The sequence below is a fragment of the Triturus cristatus genome, chromosome 6, assembly GCF_964204655.1.
Source record: "Triturus cristatus chromosome 6, aTriCri1.1, whole genome shotgun sequence".
NCBI classification, from domain to species: domain Eukaryota; kingdom Metazoa; phylum Chordata; class Amphibia; order Caudata; family Salamandridae; genus Triturus; species Triturus cristatus.
In genome coordinates, this window is record NC_140589.1 from 1,070,717,753 (window position 1) to 1,070,736,837 (window position 19,085).

Consider the following 19,085-nt stretch of genomic DNA (forward strand, 5'->3'; position numbering starts at 1 on the left):
CACACTGTTGCATTTTGGGATTGCTTATATACACTTCACCTGATTACCACCTGCTTTCATTCAGTGTTAATTACCGACTCCTAAATGCCGAATTTCATGAAATTCGGTATTACCGACTTTTCCTACATCTCTTTTATCGTTTTTACAGTTTCTTATTTACCGAGTCGGTAAATTAGGAATCGGTAATTCCGATTCGGTAAATTCGGACTCAGTAATAAGGAATCGATATTTACCGATTCCTTATTACCGATTCCTTCCCTACATCGCGCATGCCTAAATACCGGTCGGTAACTGTGAAATTTACCGATTTTCACCGCTACCGACCGGTATTTGGCCACCTACATCGGGCCCTAAGTCTCTTATCTGAAGAACAGGCCTTTTGCAATGACCTCCTCTTAGCACTTTTACAGATACCGTGACAAGATCTTGGTAGAATGTTCACTGTGTGTGGGTTCTTGCAAAACACAAACCTAATGATGAACCAATGAACATGTGTACATGGGCTCGAGCCTTGGGATGCAGCTGTGTGTCGCTTAGAATGAAACTGAGGGTTCAATGGTGGGGGTCTCTGCCATGTTTGTGAGTAGTGTTCTAGCGGAGATGAGTTTGACGGGGCCACGTGGTGTCTGTCCATCGATTGGCTCCCAGGCAGACACTGAACAAACCGTGAAGTTTTAGGGGGTATTTGATAGTATCTGAAGTAAGACAGCATGAGTTTCCTGCAGTGGAAAGTTCCTGGTACTTGATTCGAGAAGGAAAGCTGAGCCTCCCCAGCCTCCTAGAGTCTCCGAGGAATGCCGCTGTAGGGTTTCCGTGTTTGGATTGTGGTTGGTGCAGGAGTGCCTGCTTGGTGGGCAGTCTTACATCTGCTGCTCTCTTCATAGGAGAGCTTCCGGGACCTCTTCGGTAGGCCGGCAAGGCTGCAGCCTAAGTGCTTCCCAGAGCAAGATTTGTGGGGGCAAAGGGGGTTCACCTTTCAGAAAATGTAAGGTCGGACTGTCCCTCACATTTACCCACTTGGAAGCAGACTTCCCGAGCTGAAGGCTCTGGATTCCAGTTCCACACTCACCTCTCCTTGCTGAATAATTAATCCTGCTGCTCAGACTCTGCCGTTTACAAACAAAAAACGGTTAATTTGCCTGCAGCTTGAGGCGAAAGCAGCAGGAGCATCAATGAGGTTATCCAGTATTGGATCTTTCATAGATCACATGCTTGAATCATCGCCACCGTCGAGGTGGGAGTCTCACTGTAAATATTATAATAGTAGTAATTCATATCATCATAGGCAACAATGCATTGCACAGCCACTGCAGTAGCCCATCCATATCCATTTGTAAAAAGAACCAAAGCTGAAACGCAGCCAATCAGATATCCGCACCCTCTAGAACACTCCACAGAGAGTCAAGACCCTCAGATTTTCTACCGCACGTCATTGTGACAGGAAGTCTCCCTGAGCTCTGCTCTATTTTTTTCTCTTCATCTTGGAATTCTGTGATTTCATGATGTCGTAATCTTAGAAGAAAGGACTCTTCAGGTCTTTTGGGTCGTGTGGTAAGAAATGGCTGCATGCTAAAGATCTCCACAAGGATTGTATGTACTGCCTGTACTCCCTTCACAAGGTTAAAGACTGTAGAATCTGCAGAACTTTTTCTTCAAAAACTTTGGAAGACAGGGAAGGCAGAGAGCTTATCTGGCTGGAGAGTCAAAAATCTAAATCCTGTGTGGTCTCTGATAAGGAAGGTAGTGTAAGTTCTCAGGTGTCAGTCCAGCTCTCTAAGAAAAAGGATAGATCTGTGGAATCCCCTGAGGGACAAAAAAAAGCATCAAAAAAGACCCATCATGAGTCTGAGCATGCTACCTCAAAAAGAGGGGAAGCTTCCATTCCCTTCTGAGGAAAAATCTGTCTCAAAAACTGCCTATAAACAGCCTAAAGCTCAGTCAGAGTCTATCAAGAATTCTTCGTCGTTGAAAAAGCCCTCATTGATGACAAAACCGCAGTTGGTTTTAGCCTCCCAGCAGTCATCATCGACGCTTGCTATGTTGACGGGAGCTTCATCAAAGGTTTTGCCATCGCCAACAGCATCTCTTGCACTGTCGATGCTAATCTCGTCATTGGCACCTGCATTGTTGATGATGTTGCCAACGACGGCACCTCCACCATCGTCGGCGTCTCCAACGTCGACGATACCTTCATCTAGGATACCTCCACCATCTACGATAACTACTTCGTCGACGACGACTTCTTCATCAACGGTAGTTATGCCATCGACTTCGGCGACGACAACACTGCCGCTGACTACTGTTTCTTCTACGTCGACGATATCTGTTTCACCATCAACAAGGATTTTGTTGATGTCTCAAGCAAAAAGACCCTCTACATTACATTTGACCCCTGTTTTGTCATTAAGATTCTCGTTGACGATGCCGTTGTCGATAGGTTTCTATCAGGATCCATCATACATCTCTCCTTTGCCCCCTAGTCAACTTTTGGAGGAATCTGAAGATGACGGAATATTTAGTCCGGCCCACAGCCCTTTTAAATTGCATGTAAAATATCAGGAGGAGGAGGATGAAGATGAATATTCTAGGACACAATATAATCAATCCATGGATAGATCACACATTTTGATGTCACACCAGGAACCAATGATACAGCTGCCTGTTGCATTGGTGCAGGATCTGACAGCTATGTTGCACGATTACCATACACGTTTCCCTACAGCAGCAGGAACTGCACAAAAAGAAAAGTCTCCGCCACCTGCTTTGGATTCTAAAACAGTTACAGTGCCACCTCCTGAGTCACAAGATTCTAAACCTGTGCAACAAGATCAGGTTCCACAGGATGACGATGATGATGCGGAAGGAGGCGAAATTCCAAAAACTCCAACTTTTATCGACAAGTGGGAAGATTATTTAATTCCTACCCCTTCTCCGCCAGCTCCTCAAGCGACTGACTCTCCACCTGAAGATATAGGGGGCTTACACGCTCTAATGAAAAAGGCGGCAATTTTTTAGTATGATTTTAAAGATCAGACCAGGAATTCTGTACTTGCAATTCCCATTATAGATCATATTTGGGAGGAAGGAATAAAAATCATGAAAACGCCATATTCAGTGCCAGCAATCCTTCCCAGGATTGATTAAAAATATAAAACCCCTGATGATGCACCAGCATGCTTAGTGGGACATCCAAGCCAGATTCTATAATTGGCCAGGCTGCGCAACGAAGATCCCTGGATCCCTCAGTACCCATTACTGCTCTGCCTGATAAGGATGGAAGGCGTATAGATAATATTGGAAAGAGGGTCACCACAATTGCTGGTCCGTCAGTGGGTGTCGCCAATTTCCTAGAATTTCTAGGAAAATATGACCCCATTATGTGGTCGGATGTGGCATCATATCTCTGAAATTATTGATTTATCTATGGATATGGATTCTCTTGCTTTTAGGCAACTAGCTGGTGCAGCAGTTCTCTGTTTCCAAGGATAGCTAAAGTCTACTCCCTTCCGTCCAGAGGTACCGAGTACAACATTAGACATGCCGTTTGATGGCTACGGGCTATTTGGAAAACATATTGATGAGGCCTTGCAAGCGATTAAAGAGAATACTGATAGCGCTAAGGTGTTAGGTACGTTTCAGTATAGAAAAACACCTTTTCGAGGAGCCCGTGGCAGAGGATCTTATTCCTTTCGGGGAAGCTATCAAAAGTACCAACCACAATCATATCAATATTACAGAAATGGCTATCAACAACAGCAGTTGTATCGAGCCCACCATATGCCGCATATTCCAGACAGCAACCCAGGAGAAAGCAAACTACCCAGGCCAGAGGCAATGGTAGAAAGCAGTGACAACTTCCCAGCACCTGCTATGACTTTGCTCAAAACCAGCCTCAATTCAGCAAAATATTTCCCTACAGTACGATCAGTGGAACAAAATTACGACGGACAAATGGGGACTGGACATCTTAAAGTATGGTCATACTCTAGAATTTGTGAAAGTCCCACCGCCTCATCCACCTCTAATAAGGCTTCCTGCTCATCTCAAGTTGCCCTGAAAGGAAGCCATGGTTATGCTAAAAAAAAGAGGCTATAGAAAAAGTTCCTTGTTCTCAGATGGGAAAAGGTATTTATTCCTGCTTTCTAATAAAGAAAAAGTTAGGGGAATGGAGACCAATTCTGGATCTCAGAAAACTACACAAATATCTTCAGACTCAGTCTTTCTGCATGGTCACCCTTCAGAAGATACTTCAGCTTCTCATTCATGCGGACTTTATGACAACTCTAGATTTGCAAGATGCATAATTCCATTTCCCTATTCATCCCAAACATAGAAATGTTCTCTGTTTTACTGTGGCAGGTGCTCATTTTCAATTCAAAGTACTCCCTTTTGGTCTTCGTTTGGCCCCAAGAGTGTTCACCAAGTGCCTGGCTCCAGTTGCTGCTCATCTCAGGCTTCAAGGTCTGCAACTGTTCCATTACCTTGATGACTGGCTAGTCCAAGCACCACCCTTTTCAGCCGGCCTCAACGGCAACTTCAATCTGCTTACAAATGTTTTGTTCCCTGGGGCTACCACTCAATTATCAAAAATCAGTTCTGCATCCGTCTCAGAAGACACCTTATTTCTCTAGCGACAAAGCTAACAGGAAAAAGGTTTGCTTTTGTGCGTCTGATAAAAACTCTGCCCGGCATGATGTCCTCAGCAATTCTAATGGTATCTCAGGCACGTCTCAGAATGAGACCATTACAGGAGGAGCTGGACAATCAATGACTTCAAGTAACCCGATTGTTCGACGGCCTGGTGCAGATAACTCCAGTTATGAAAAAAGCACTTCTCTGGTGGCAGTCCTACAGGACTCTCTCGACAGGGCTAACTCTCCGTTCCCTGATACCGGATTTCGTCCTTCCTGCGGACGCTTCTCTAGAAGGCTGGGGAGCACACCTTCAGGATCTTCAGATAAGAGGCAAGTGGTCTAAAGCACTTTCATAGATGCACATCAATTTCCTGGAGTTGTGAGCCATTTTCCTACCCTTAGAGGCATTGCTTCCAAGAATACAAGGTACTTCGGTTCTTATAAGAACAGACAATACTACATGCATGCATTACCTCAACAAACAAGGAGGCACACGCTTCCATATCCTATTGCTGTAGGCACATGAAATCAGGAAATGGCTTCTCTCACACCACATCTCTATCAAGGTGGAACATCTTCCAGGGGTGAACAACAATCTGGCAGATACTCTAAGCAGAACTACCAACTCCTGCCACTGATGAAAGCTAGATCAGACGGTTCTCGATTTCACCTTCCAGAGATGGGGCAAGCCCAACTTGGATCTCTTTGCCTCCGGAATGATCCGGAAGTGCCAGTTCTTCCCCAGCTGGGAACCAGAAAGAGGATCATGGAGAAACGGTTTTCTGACAAGGTGGTCTGGGATCTTCGCTCACGCCTTTCCCCCTTACCTATTAATACCAAGGCTTCTGATGAAAATGAAAAGGGAGCCATGTCATCTGATCCTCATTGCTTCTCGTTGACCACGCCAACATTGGCTCACAGAGCTTCTTCTGCTCTCAGAATGCAATCCTTATCGCCTTCCGGTATTATCAACGCTGTTAACAATGAGCAAGGACAAGATTCTCCATCCACGTCCTGCGTCACTACAGCTGCATGCATGGTTACTGAACTCAATTAATTTAAGGGCCTAGACCTGCCACAGGACTGTGAAGTCATTCTATCTAAAGCAAGGGCATTTGCTACTATTAAAGCTTGCAGTCTTTAATGGAAGCAATTCTGTTCATGGTGTCTTCAAAACAATGCATATCCGTTTGAGTCTTCTCCAGATAAAATGTTGCCTTATCTTCTCTCCCAGGCTAAATCAGGCCTTATGTATACTTCTATTAAGGTACATCTTGCCGCTATTTCTACTTACAGACGTTCCTCTGGAGGTTTTTCTCTTTGTTCATGTTGATGGGAGACTTAATTTGGTTCTTGCACAACTTATGAAGTCCCCCTTTGAGCCTATACACAAAGCTGAGGTCAAATATATTTCCTGGTAAGTTGCATTATTGTTGGCTCTTATATCAGCCAGGAGAGTCAGCGAAATTCAAGCCTTCACCATTAAAGAACCTTACCTTCGTTTCACTAATGACTATGTACTGCTTAGAACAAACCCAGTATTCATTACATAAGTACACTCTGCTTTCCACCTTAATAAGCTGGTTGTTCTGAGAACATTATTTCCAAATCCTACTACCCCAGCTGAAAAAGCTTTTCGTACTTTGGATAGAAAGAGATGTCTTAAGTTTTATTTATCACATACTAAGAATATCCGAAAATCTGATCAGCTGTTTATCTCCTATGGTGTACAAAGACCAGGTGCTGAAGTGACTAAAGCAACGATAGCCAGGTGGATTGCAGCCACTATTTATTTCTGCCATTCTAAAGTGGGCAGGCCACTTACTATCAAGGCTAAGGCTCATTCTACGAGGGCAGTATCTTCCTTAGCGGCACTCTTTGCAGGAGAGCTATTGGACAAAATTTGCCACACAGCAACATGGAGAAGAGTGCAAACATTTACGCACCATTACATAGCTATAGGCTATAGGATTTGGAGTAGGACAAGCAGCCTTACGCACTCTTTTTCAATAAGGTAAGCCTCTGTTTTGAGTTGGTTTATTAATTTCAATTCAGTGGTATTCTGTTGACATGTTATTGCTATGTTTTTTTACCTGTCCTTTATAAATATTGGTATGTATATGTATATCTATTTATATATATTTCTAATAGTTATATATATGATACCCGCCATGCTCACAGTTTAAATTTGAATAATATTTCTTGGTAACTGCAAGCTATTCTGATTCAAGATGGTGACTCTATGAAAGATCCAATACTGGATAAGAAAACAAGTTAGTTACCTGTAACTTCAGTTATCCAGTATTGGTATCTTTCATAGATTCACATGCGACCCACATTCCTCCCCGGAGAGGCTTCCCTTATTAATATTATAAATACGCTTGTTACTTGTGCTAGAAAATCGGGGGTCTTGTCTCTCTGTGGAGTGTTCTAGGGGGCGCTGATGTCTCATTCGCTGTGTTTCAGCTTTGGTTCTTTTTACAAAAGGATATGAATGGTCTACTGCAGTGGCTATGCAATGCATTGTTGCCTGTGATGATATGAATGACTATTATTGTAATATTTACCGTGTGACTCCCACCTCGACGGCGGGGATGATTCAAGCATGTGAATATATGAAAGATACCAATACTGGATAACTGAAGTTAAGAGTAATTAAGTTGTTTTCTTTTATTTGGTGGGATAGATTGGAGGAACCTGCGAGGGGTGGGAGGCACGGGAAGATTAAGTGAAGTGAAATTAGCGCTGTGCGCCGGTGAGCAGTGGGCTAAGAAAAAAAGCTGCACGGGGTGGAAGGTGTTGTGAGGGGGGAAGCACTAAGAGATTCAGTGAACTGGAAGCAGAGTTGTGCGCCAGTGAGCAGCGAGAAGAGGGCTAAAGAAAAAGTAGTGCTCTCAAGCAAAACATATAGTTACTAATGAAAGGATACATGTAGCAGGGCCAGTAGCCAGGGCAAGACCAAAACAACCACAAGGCGGAACAAATGTACACTATTTACCAATGGGAGCAATGCAATTTGTAGAGGCAGATGAAGCAACTAATAAAAAGCGTTGGGCGTGTGTGGGCGTTGTTCAATCTCCACAGAAGGAATACAGCAAGTCTTGCAAAGCAGCACATGCGCACTGACTCTAGGCTCGACCTAAATATAGAGGGCATGATTCACAAAGGTAAACTTACACTTTTATTTTTTTTATCTTACAATAGACACCAAAATAACAAAAATCTAATGAGGGAAACGGGAGATATAAATTAAAAAAGGTAAGTACATTTCTTAAAGAACATTTCAATACACCATTGTAGGCGGCTAAACAGTTTGTAGAAAATTGGCTTCACTTCACTTAGACAGGCAACACCGGGTCAGGGTCAGTCACAGGGACCACTTAGGTCCAGAGAGGCAGTTACCTGACAGTTCCAGTGTTCTTAGTCTCCTCGGGGCCCTTTTCTCCTTTATCTCGGTTCAGCAAATAAGTGGTCCTGATGCTGGGGATGCAGGATGTTGAAGACACTGAGAATGCTGAAGAGATGCTGTGAGTGTTACTGGGACCACCCTGGTGTCCACAGATGTCAGGGTTGGTATCCGGCCTCAGGATTTGAACGCCCATGATGCAGCAGGTGAGTCTAGTGCAGGTCCAGTTGCCACTGGTCAACTGGTCTCCCGGTTATAGCAAGTTCAGAGGTTGATTGCAGATGATTGCTTTTTTCTTGCTGGGGGACCATAGTCCACTTCAGTGTCGGTCACCGCTACCTAGGACTTGGGGACACCTCGGGTAGGTCCGCACTCAGCCCCTTACTAGTGACTTTGGTATCCAGTAGCAGGCAGGCCTTTCTGTACAGGCTGGACTCTTGAAAGTGCAGGTTCCTTCAGTTTTTGTGTCCCTGATGCTGTACAGGGGGTTTGCCACCTAGCTCTTTGAGTCACTCCTTCTGTCGTGGCACATGAAGACGTTTGCTATGGGTGGCCACAGCAGGGACAGTCCTCTTAGTTAGTCCTTAGGTTAAGCAGATACAGTCCTTCTTGGGTACACTGTCTCTATGCTGGGTCCAGAGAGCAGAAGTGCAGTCCTTCCCCTTCCTGGGTACAAGTGGAGCTCTTTTTCAATGAGTGTCTACAGCAGGCACAGTCCTCTTTGCAGGTTCCTTGGGTTTAGCAGGTGCAGTCTTTTTGGTGCAGCCTCTCTTTGCTGGATCTTGGGAGCAGCAGGGCAGTCCTTCTACTGTCTTCTTTCCAGTCCAGTAGTGATCTGAGGACTGTGGGTCAGGGGAGTCACTTTTATGCCATTTTCTTGTTTGTGGGAGAGGAGAGCTCATGAACAAATGAGGCAATTGTTTCCACGAGGCAACCCTTTCTACTTTGCAACACTTCCTGGGGGTTTGGTAACCAAATAATCCCAGGGTACCCCCCTCTCCTTCCCAAATTCAAGACATGGATGTCATTTGGGAGACGTCAGGGGTCGCAGCTGTGACCTCTAGCTTGCTCCCTGCTACTCCTGGCACTTCCATTACGACCACTAGCCTCAGAGGGGCAAACGTTTGTCTCCTCAGTGGTCGGGTTGTAAACGAAGTGCCAGAAGTAACAGGGAGCAAGCTTCAGGTCACAGCTGTGACCCCCGACTACTCCCAAATGATGTTACTGATCCAAGATGGCACAAGCCTTCTTCCCTTTGTGAAGAGACTTGAACATACCCCTCGGGTGTACCCAGCGTATTGTACAACTCCCCCCTGGAAAACCGGTTCCCCAGCTGGTTTTGCTCCTCTGGAGGATATGCCAGCCTGTCAACCTACACAGACTAGCAGACAGGCAAAAGTCTGATAGCGATTCACTTCATTGAGGCGGTAGTCTCTTTGAAGTTGTGCCATCTGTGGCCACTGCTAGGTAGTCATCCTGCTGGAGGAGGTCACACCTCCTCACACAAGAAATTCGCTTTGTTCCTTGTTCCTGGGAGCGCTTCACACTTCCTAGCAAATGGTACAGCATGTTGTCTCGGTTGACAACTGCTGTAGATAAACAGGAAAGGCTACCGGAGGTTTGGGCAACAAAGTGGAGACTTTCTAAAGTCACCTTTTCTATTAAACGTTACCTTAAACCCAATCTCTGCACTGAGTTGGGTTTAATGTAATGATTATTTTGATACCTTGAAGTAATACCTTTCGTGGTCTCAAATGGAAATTACCAGTTAGGGTGGTAGTTAGTGAAACTCCATGTGAGCCAATAGAACCAACGTCCTTGCTACAATGGAAATGGCAATTTCTTCTTTTCACTATCAGGCAATGTTAAATAGAACAGAAACATACCCTTCCTTTTAATGCTAGGCACCCTGCCTGGTAGGCTACCAAGGCCTTCTCTAGGGCTGGCTTGCTAATAATTAAAATGTACATTTTGACATGGCCAAAGGGTTTAGTTTGACGTGTCTAGTTGGCAGTTGTAATGCTGCTCAACTAGGCTTCAGTGACAAACCTAGAGTCACGATTTCACCTTGTCACTGCTGTGGTGGCACGATTAAGTGTTGCAGCCCACTAGTGACATTTAGCTGGTAAGTTAAATCGACCAATCAGGTCCTAACTAATTCTACACGTACTTTGGGGGGTCAGAGCACATGCAATGGGGCCTCAACAGCAAGGCCTAGTGCACTGCAAAGTAAAAAAATCAACAGCACGATTCCAAAAACTTGGGGGGCGGTGATCATGCAAAAGAGGTCCTTTCCTACAGACAGTTGTTCAACAGCACAGGAAACTATTTACAAAGCCTGTGGAGGCACGAGGACATACCAGAAAATATTGACTCCCTGGTGACAGGCCTTGGTGGGAAGTGAGGAATTCATGATGAGGCTGTATGTCAATGCCTTTGATTGTAACTTTTGTAACCATACAGGAGAGGGTGGGAAAAGTGGGAGTGTGTTGAAGGATGAGTTCAGTACATATTATCTATAAATCGTACACTGTCTGACTGTAAGAATAGTTATGTAAATGAAAAGAAAATAATGCAAATGAGTTTTGATAGACATCACAACTACTATTGCCATCATTACCACTATTATTACTACCACTATTGCCAATACCACCACCATTATCATCACCACCACTGCTGTCATACTCACTATCACACCCATCATCATCAGTACCATTATCACTATCACCCCTACAGTTGCTGCAACCTCCATTACCACTATTACCATAATCACTGCTTCTATCACCATTACTACTTCTACCATCACCATCACTATCAACATTTCCACCAAAATCTCCACTACTACCAACACCACCACTATCACTATCACTACTACTACCACCAAGACAAACTTTACTGCCACTATTACTGCCACCATCACCATTCCTGCTACCACTATTTTCATTTCCACCATCACTGCTACCACTATCACCACTACTACCAATGCAACATTCTTCTGTGTGCGTGCGATTAAAGGCATTGTGTGTGTGTAAGTTTAAGGCTGTGGCCTAACGGCTAGGACGGTCAATCTCAAATCTGGGGAATTGAGTTCGGGTCTTGTCAATGACGCTCAACATCCAGTGATTCTGGGCAAATCACTCAATCTCCCCGTATCTAATAAAAAAATAATAATTTATGTGTCCTTGTGTAATGCAACTGGTGCTCATGTATAGTGCTCTGATCCCTGATACCTTCCGGTCAAGTTCACACTATATAAAACTACCCGCCCCCACCAAAAAAAGTGTGATTTGAACCTGTTCATAACAGATTTTGTATGTGCAATTAGTTATTTAAAAAGCCTAACCCTATTGGTTTTGCCAATGAATGTTTTCTCCTTTCCTTCCATACAGATTCACAATCCTTTTCTCACATGGAAACGGGGAAGACCTTGGTTTGGCCAGCAGCTTCTGCATCTACTTAGGCAAGCACATCAACTGCAATATCTTCTCTTATGATTACTCCGGTTATGGTGTCAGCACTGGGAAGCCATCCGAGAAGAATGCCTGTGCTGATATTGATGCAGCTTGGCATGCCCTCACGACTAGGTGAGCGTCTGCCCATGAATTCCTTGAGAATGAGGTAAGTCGGGATCCTCCAGTATATGGTGCCATGGATTAAGAAAAAGTGCTGCAGCGTCAGGAATCTACAGTATAATAGAACATAACCACCCTCTTAACCATATTTATACTCTGTTAAGTTTTTTCTAGAGTCCTTGGACAGTCAGTGGCTACTGGTCAGTATTTTAAGTGAATACTGTGATTAGCTATTGGTGTCCAGAGCACCCAATTATAGAAAAGAAAACCTCTAAACTGACCTATATTACTTTTTAGTATGGCCTCCTGAGGCTCATTTGCAACAACAACCCCATTATCAGTGTCATACAATAGAACTAATTCAAAAAATATATATTTTTATTGTTGTTTTCTTCATATAAAAATATGTTATGCTTTTTAAATATAGTATATAATGTTACTGCTATTCGTTTGCTTATAAAAGAAATGCATCATTGTCTACACATACATATGACAGTTAGACAAATAGACAAACAGTTACCAAGATGCCAACAAGGCCTCTTAACATTTTGGTGTGCAATAATCCTCCAGCATTTAACACATTTGATATCAACACTTGAACAGTGAATTAACACTTGAACAGTGGGTTAGATTGAAATTGCTGCAGATTCTAACAGTTTCTTCATCTGTAACTGTATTGAGGGCCAAGTAACCAACATTTTAACTCTAAAATCAAAATACAATTGATAAATACACAAATAACCCCACACCCAATCATCAACACTTCATTCTCACCTGTCAAACCATCTCATTCACACTAACACTCATACACAAAAGAGATTCAATTGTGTTGGAGATCCTGGACAGCTTAACAGAGACAGACTATATAATTCTTTGTGATGCGAGTATCACCCGTCAGATTCCTCTGGTGTAGATGTCTCTGAGAGGACTCCCCACATGTGTCCAGAACACCCATACTATTACACTACAGTGGGATGAAAAAGTTATTTCATTTTAGCTCACTCTCATAAAGTTTCATGGACTATATTGATGTTCCTTACATCCTAGCTATAGCGGCAATATGTGCTTGCACAGAACAAAATGACTTGGGTCTTGGATCACTAATGGCATCATCGTCAGGGCATGGGTACGGTTTTCGATTGCTTTTTTTTTTATAAACTATTAGTTAATCAATGAAGTGACATAATTTAATGTGCTTAACTCTATATTTTGTTTTATATGAAGGCAAAAGTTTGCACCTGTTTTTTAGTCTGAGCACTTTGTTTTCTGATCAGCGTCTTAGATTAGAAATGGGCATATCAAGCATTTTTGTAGGGGCTATGGAAAATGTAATCCGATGGGGCTATCTGCAGGCGCCGGTTGCTTCACTAAGGGCTTTGGTGGTCCCCTACTTTGAAACAGATTTGGTTAAAAGAATGATTTTTAATTGGAATTTTAAGACCACCTCTGAAATTTGGTTAAAAACTTTTTATTGAAAATGTTTTCACAAATCAACATGGCGGTTCAGGCATTTAACTGTTCAGGCATAATAACGTCCATCCCGTTGTAGCCTAGGAGGTAGCAAGTAAGGGATGCATGAAATGGTAAAATCTCACTCACAACATTATAACAGCAGGAAGGACAGACAGTTTAGTAACCTTTGCATGAATCTGCGCATATTCTAATATGATAAAACAAAAAAAATGCACTACTAAACGTCGATATAGCAGTATGTATGAAATCTTACCGTCAAGGAAGCCTCTTGTCTACCTGTAAAGATAAATATTTGTGAAGTATGGTTATGTGTCGGTTGTTTGGGAGAGCCTAGGCGGAGGAAGAATATGTTTGTGGGGCATGTCAGAGGCACCAGAACTTCGTTTCCACCTCCTAGGTGTATTGTAATCAAAAAGCTGAAATACTTTATGTTTGGGAATATTAAAACAGATATATTCCAAGCGTGTGAAATAGTCAATCAAGGGCTGCCAGATGCGGGTAAATGTAGTTTCAGAGTGTGCAAGTCTATGTGATAAAAGCTCCATGGTCACAACATGCCAAAGGCGTTGAAACCAGAAGACCACCGGGGAAGTCAAAGGTTGTTTCCAATGGAGAACTATAAGTTGCCTGGCAGCACCTAGCATAAGTCTCGCCAATTGCCAGTCCATGTGTGTCATGGCCTCTAGTTCCAGGGGGCCTAAGCCCAAGACCGGTGTGAGATAGGAAGCAGGGATGGGGATTAGGAAGCCCAACACACCCTTAAAGTGACCTAAGATTTCTTTCCAATAAATGGAAATGGCATTGCATGACCACTGTAGGAGAGTAGGATCTGCTTCTTATAGTTACCCCCAATTTTTGCTGATGTTTCACTGTTTTCGACTTAGTCTGGCTGGGATCCTGCTATCCAGGACCCCAGCCTAGCTGCTTTCTCTCTAAATTGATTGCATTGCATGTACTTTAGGTACACTTCAGATTGGATTCCGGGGTACCCTTATAAGTCCCTAGTATATGGTATACTATATACCCAGGGCATAGGTACCCTTGAGGCCTCCCAGGGGCTGCAGCATGTATTATGCAACCTGTTGGACTTGGCCCTTCTGGCAGGTTCATCCCTAAACTTTTTTCTTTTTATTGTGACCTGGTGTTAGTGATTTTTGGCTTCTGCGCACTTTACCACTGTGTCCCAGGGTAAAGTGCGTGTGTGTAGTGAGGTTGGCCTGCCCTCCCATAGGAATGCATGGGGGAATGTATGTGTCGGTGGTAGTTCCTGATGCGTGGGGAGTGCAGGTGCGAGTTTGGTATGTGCGGACTCGTGTGATGAAATGCTGCGTGATGATGTGTGCGGCGTCAATGTACCTAGTGTGGAAGTGCCACTTCTAGAAGTTGGCATTTCTGTGTGCAGTGTGAGAGGAGTGCCTTGTCTGGCGATTGGCTGACTGAGGTCATGTGATGGGCTAGGGAATCCCCAGAGTCAGGATGGGTCTGCCCCAGTGGTGAGTGGAGAGATCTGTATGTTGATGAGTGGGAGGAGTACACCTGGGACCTGAATAGGGCTGGGCTTTCCCCACACAATGCTGGCTCCGCCCCCTGTGGTGCGACTGATAACCCTGGCCTGTTCTGTGAAAAGGGAGAGGGGCTGAGCAAAACAAAGTGCTCAGGAACCAGTTGCATCTGGTTCGCCCCTTCCCTGCACCTTGAAACAAAGGTAACCTGTGTATAAAAAGGGGCTGTGACCCCAAGTAAAATGTTCTCTTCTGATCCTAACTCGAGGGGAGCCTGCTGCTGCTGGGCGCCAGGAGAGACCGCCACTGGGGACTGCCTCCCTGCTGGAGGGCCCTGTGAGCTGGCCCCTGGGCCCAGCCTTTGCCCCCCTTGCACCCCAAGACTTTCCCTGGACCTTGCCTGAGGAGCGCCTGTCCGTCCTGAGGAGCAGCGCTTCCAATTTCAGCTGCAGCACAAAGCTGCACCGTGTGGGGTTTCCCCCGCTGTTTGCCCTGATTTCAAGCAGGTGCCCACCCTGCATCTCAGCGCGGCGGAAAACGAGCGGGAGCCCATCCCGCACATCTACTGATTTATATTCCGAATTTATATCCCTAGCGGGTGCCCACCCCGCCAGGGACTTTATGCACGACCGGCGGGAGCCCACCCCGCTTATTGCGCCTCATCGTGGGTGCCCACCCCGCTTATTTTTATTATTTAATTCAAAGGCGGGAGCCCACCCCGCTCGTCCGTGCTGAAATCACCGCCGCAGCCCGGAACATCCAGGAAGCCAGGCAACCCACGCTGAGACGTGGGCGGGGCCTGGATCGGAGCGAGGGAAGTCCGTTTTCTGGCTCGCTGGCCGGAAGCTGAGCCCAGCTGGAGGAGACGCGCAGAGAAGTCGCAGAGGAGTTGCTGCTGTGGATGGCGGGGCTCCCGTAAGCTGGAGAGAGCCCCGCAAGTGCAGCAGCCGGTGGAGAGGTAAGGCACATGGCCGGTGCCTGCCTCAGGCATTGAAGTCCCCGCATTGAAGGAGACCAGAGGGCGACTGCACCGACGAAACCCCGAGGGAGTCCCAGGTGAGTGGGACCTTACCCCCCCGTGGCCGTTCCCTATCTCCCTTGAGCGGTCCCGCAGGGCAGCGGACCGCTCCAACGGTGGGAGACATTGTCTTGGCCTCTACCCTCGCGAGTCCCCCGAGCAGGACTCCAACGAAGGGGGCATTATTTATCAAGAGCTTGCAGGCTCCAACGCTTGAGGGGCATTGTTATTCTAGAGCCTAGAAGGCTCCATCATAGGGGGACATTCTTTTCTTGGTGATAAGACCGGCCCCGGAAGGCAGCGGGCCGCTCCAACGTTGTCCCGGGGGCCTTTTGGTGTTCTAGAGCCTGTGAGGCTCCCACATTGTTTTGGGCCCTATTATTCATTAGAACCCAGAGGAGAGCCAGGAGGCATGCTGGTGCCATGCTCGGGTTCCCAGCTGCCCAGCAAGTAGTGGGCAGCTGCAACGTTTAGGCTGTGCCTTTGCGCCTTCTACTTTGGCTGCCTGCGCAGCCCAACCCTGACATTTTGGACAAAGGGCGTTTTGAGCCCCTGAGAGGCCAGGTTGGCCTAGGGGACAGGCTAGGTGATCTGTGGGCTATTTGTAACTATTGCCTAATGTGATTTATGCAATGCTTTGTGTATCCCTCTAGATGTATTTTTATACCTAGGAGGTTGTGTTACCTAGTATAGTGATACTAGTGAGTTCATGGTTCCCTGCGTAATATTTTCCTAAAGTGGTTAGGGTTGCATAGGTGGTACTTACCTGTTACCAGTGGTTACTGGTTGTGCGCTACATTTGTTAATTGGTGCTACAGTGATTATATGTGCTATGTTCTAAAGTGTTATTCCGACAGAGTGCTAGTTCTAAAAGTGCTTATTCCTGACAGTGGTCCATGAGGCCCTGTCCCATGTAGATAATTCCCCTGTAAATTCTGCCCGTGCCAGTGGCACATTGTAAAGTGTGTATTTATTACCTAATGTGTTTGGTATAATATAAAGGCTATTTTTATATATAACCTTGTGTGGAGGTTCTTTTGTGGTGGACCTTGGGTGTTGTTGCTGGGTGCGCGCGCAAACGCTTTACACATTGCCTCTGGGATAAGCCTGATGCTCGTGCCAAGCTACCAAGGGGGTGAGCAGGGGTTATCTTTGGCGTGTAACTCCCCAGCCCTGACTAGAGTGGTGGTTTCTGCCTGGCTTTGGCGCAAGCCCTAGCCAACCAGAAATCCCATTTCTAACACCACCCCTGGGAGACCATTCAAAATGACACAACAGGTCTGCTACAGCAGCCTGTGTAAGGTGGTGTATGCACCCCTTACTTAGATATAGGTTCACTATATCTATCCTAATCACTGCACATATAAACCTATCAGTCACCCCTATGGCAGGCCTTATCAATCCTGAAGTCAGGGTGCTGGGTTTTATGTGAGAGGGTGCCCATGATAAGCAGAGCCCCTCTGCAGCTTTCGGAACTTATATTCCGGGGTTGTTTGTGATGCAGCCAACCATATAAACTTAAGTACATTATAACCTCGCAGTAAATGCTAACTTTAGAATGGCTGCATGGAAACATGTCGCTGTAAATGCTAACTGGTGTGGGAGGTATGATTCCACCCTACTAGAGGGAAAAATATGACCGCATCAGTACACCCAGTACCAGCTTTACAAACCCTGGCATCACAAAATGGATGCTGCCATCCACAGACACGAGTCTGCCCTCCTGCTGCTGGACGAAACTCCAGCAGGGGACAACTGGATAATAGGTTTCCTGTCACAGGGAGGTGTGACCACCTCCCAGACAGGCTTTAGTGTATTGGGGATGGGTGGGTGCACTCAGAGTGCTTTGATGTCTGCACTGGGGGTACATTTGGTGTCCCTGTGTATAGCCCAGCTCAAACCGGTTGCAGGGGCTCTCAGCCCCTGCTCTGGCGCGAAACTGGACAAAGGACATGGGTGTAGCCGCCCCTCTGTCCTGACCCTCCCATAGGTGGGTCCCCTGGGTTTGTCCCACCCCTTCCTTGGGTATAAAGTAGGAACATCTGGCTACAGGATTTTAGATTTACGTGGACAAAACTCTACTACAGAAGCCAAGTACTTCAACTAGCTACACTACGTTGGATGACCGAAGAATCTCCCTTGGAGTAAAGGAGTTACTCCTCTGCAAGGCAGGCACCAAAGAGGCATCTGACCGGTTTGCATCTACGCAGCTCCTGAAGGACTCTGCAGATTTTACAACAAAGGAGGTGGGTTCCTAAGCTTCCCCGAGGCCGACCAGTGCTCCCAGCAAACCTGAGACCCGCAGCCCTCGTGGGGACAGTGCAACCCGTACCACCGGGCATCATGCACATTTGCAGCATCATATGATTTTTGGCAATCCCTGAATCTGTACTTTGGGCTACTTGTAGCCCAGACCCCGAGCAGTGATTCCACCGAAGATTACCGGCCTACACTCCACGAGTGTTCCGTGGGCTGGTATTTTGTGATCCTCTCGAGGTCCCTTTGCGATCCCTGGTCCGTCGACCTGTGGGTCCCTGAGAAGGGTACTTTAACTTTCAGCTGGCTTTCCTGGTTGCTCCAGATGTGCCCTGATTCTCCATCGCTTGGGGAGTCGACTTCGGTCCCGACTCCGCAGGTCCCCGAGGGATCCAGGCCTGGATCTCTGCCTCACGACGCCTCCTCCGCCGGCGCCGACACCGGTTCAACCTCCGGCGCCGTCTCCGGACGATGCTGTTCCCCGGTTCAGCCCCGGTCCGGGTCCGGCGCCGGTGCGGCGCCGTCCGACGCCGCATCCGACGCCGCTGGATGACCATTTCATCTACCGACCGGCTCCGGTTATTCCCCCTGTTTATCAGGAATTGGATGACGGGGGCGACTGGGAGGGGTCTGAGGACCCTATGTCCCTGCAGGCCAATTTATCACAGGACTGGGCAGATGAGCTGGGGGATGCCAGTGGTCTGGACACCTCCCCGGACACTGGTTTCATCTCTCCTCCGACTGTGGCTTCGGAGGAAGGTGCTGCCTTTTCCGTGGTGCTGCGCAAGGCGGCCGAAGCCCTTGGGCTGGAGTTGCCTGCTGTGGCCGTGAGGACTAACCTCCTCACTGAGGTGCTTCAACCGTCAGCAAGCTCCCCGGAGCCTCTGCTGCAGTTCAATGAGGCCCTAGTGGACCTTCTGAAGGGCACCTGGTCCAAGCCCTCCACAGTACCTCCTGTGGATCGGAACGTGGCCCGGCGCCACCACCCTGCTCCGGGCGACCCCAGTTTTCTGTCCCAACACCCCATGCCCGAGAGTCTGGTTATCCAGGCCTCTACTTCCCAATCCTCCTTCCCGTCCGCTCCTCCGGATCGGGAATCCAAGAGGCTGGAACAGTTCGGTAAGAAGCTGTTCTCTTCCCTTAGTTTGGGACTGCGGTCCTTGAATACCGCTTGCCTCTTGGATCATTACTCTCACTCTCTGTGGGATACGGTGGAGGATGTGC

The 19,085-nt window shown here is 46.6% G+C and overlaps 1 protein-coding gene across 1 annotated transcript in view; it reads left to right on the plus strand.

Annotated features, from left to right (window-relative positions):
• LOC146821001 (alpha/beta hydrolase domain-containing protein 17A-like) overlaps nucleotides 1-19,085 on the plus strand; it is a 709,079-nt gene that overhangs the window by 244,331 nt on the left and 445,663 nt on the right. Inside the window, exon 2 of the mRNA XM_085609780.1 lies at nucleotides 11,430-11,624. Coding sequence (XP_085465906.1) covers nucleotides 11,430-11,624 — 195 coding nt within the window. The remainder of the gene's footprint in view (nucleotides 1-11,429; nucleotides 11,625-19,085) is intronic.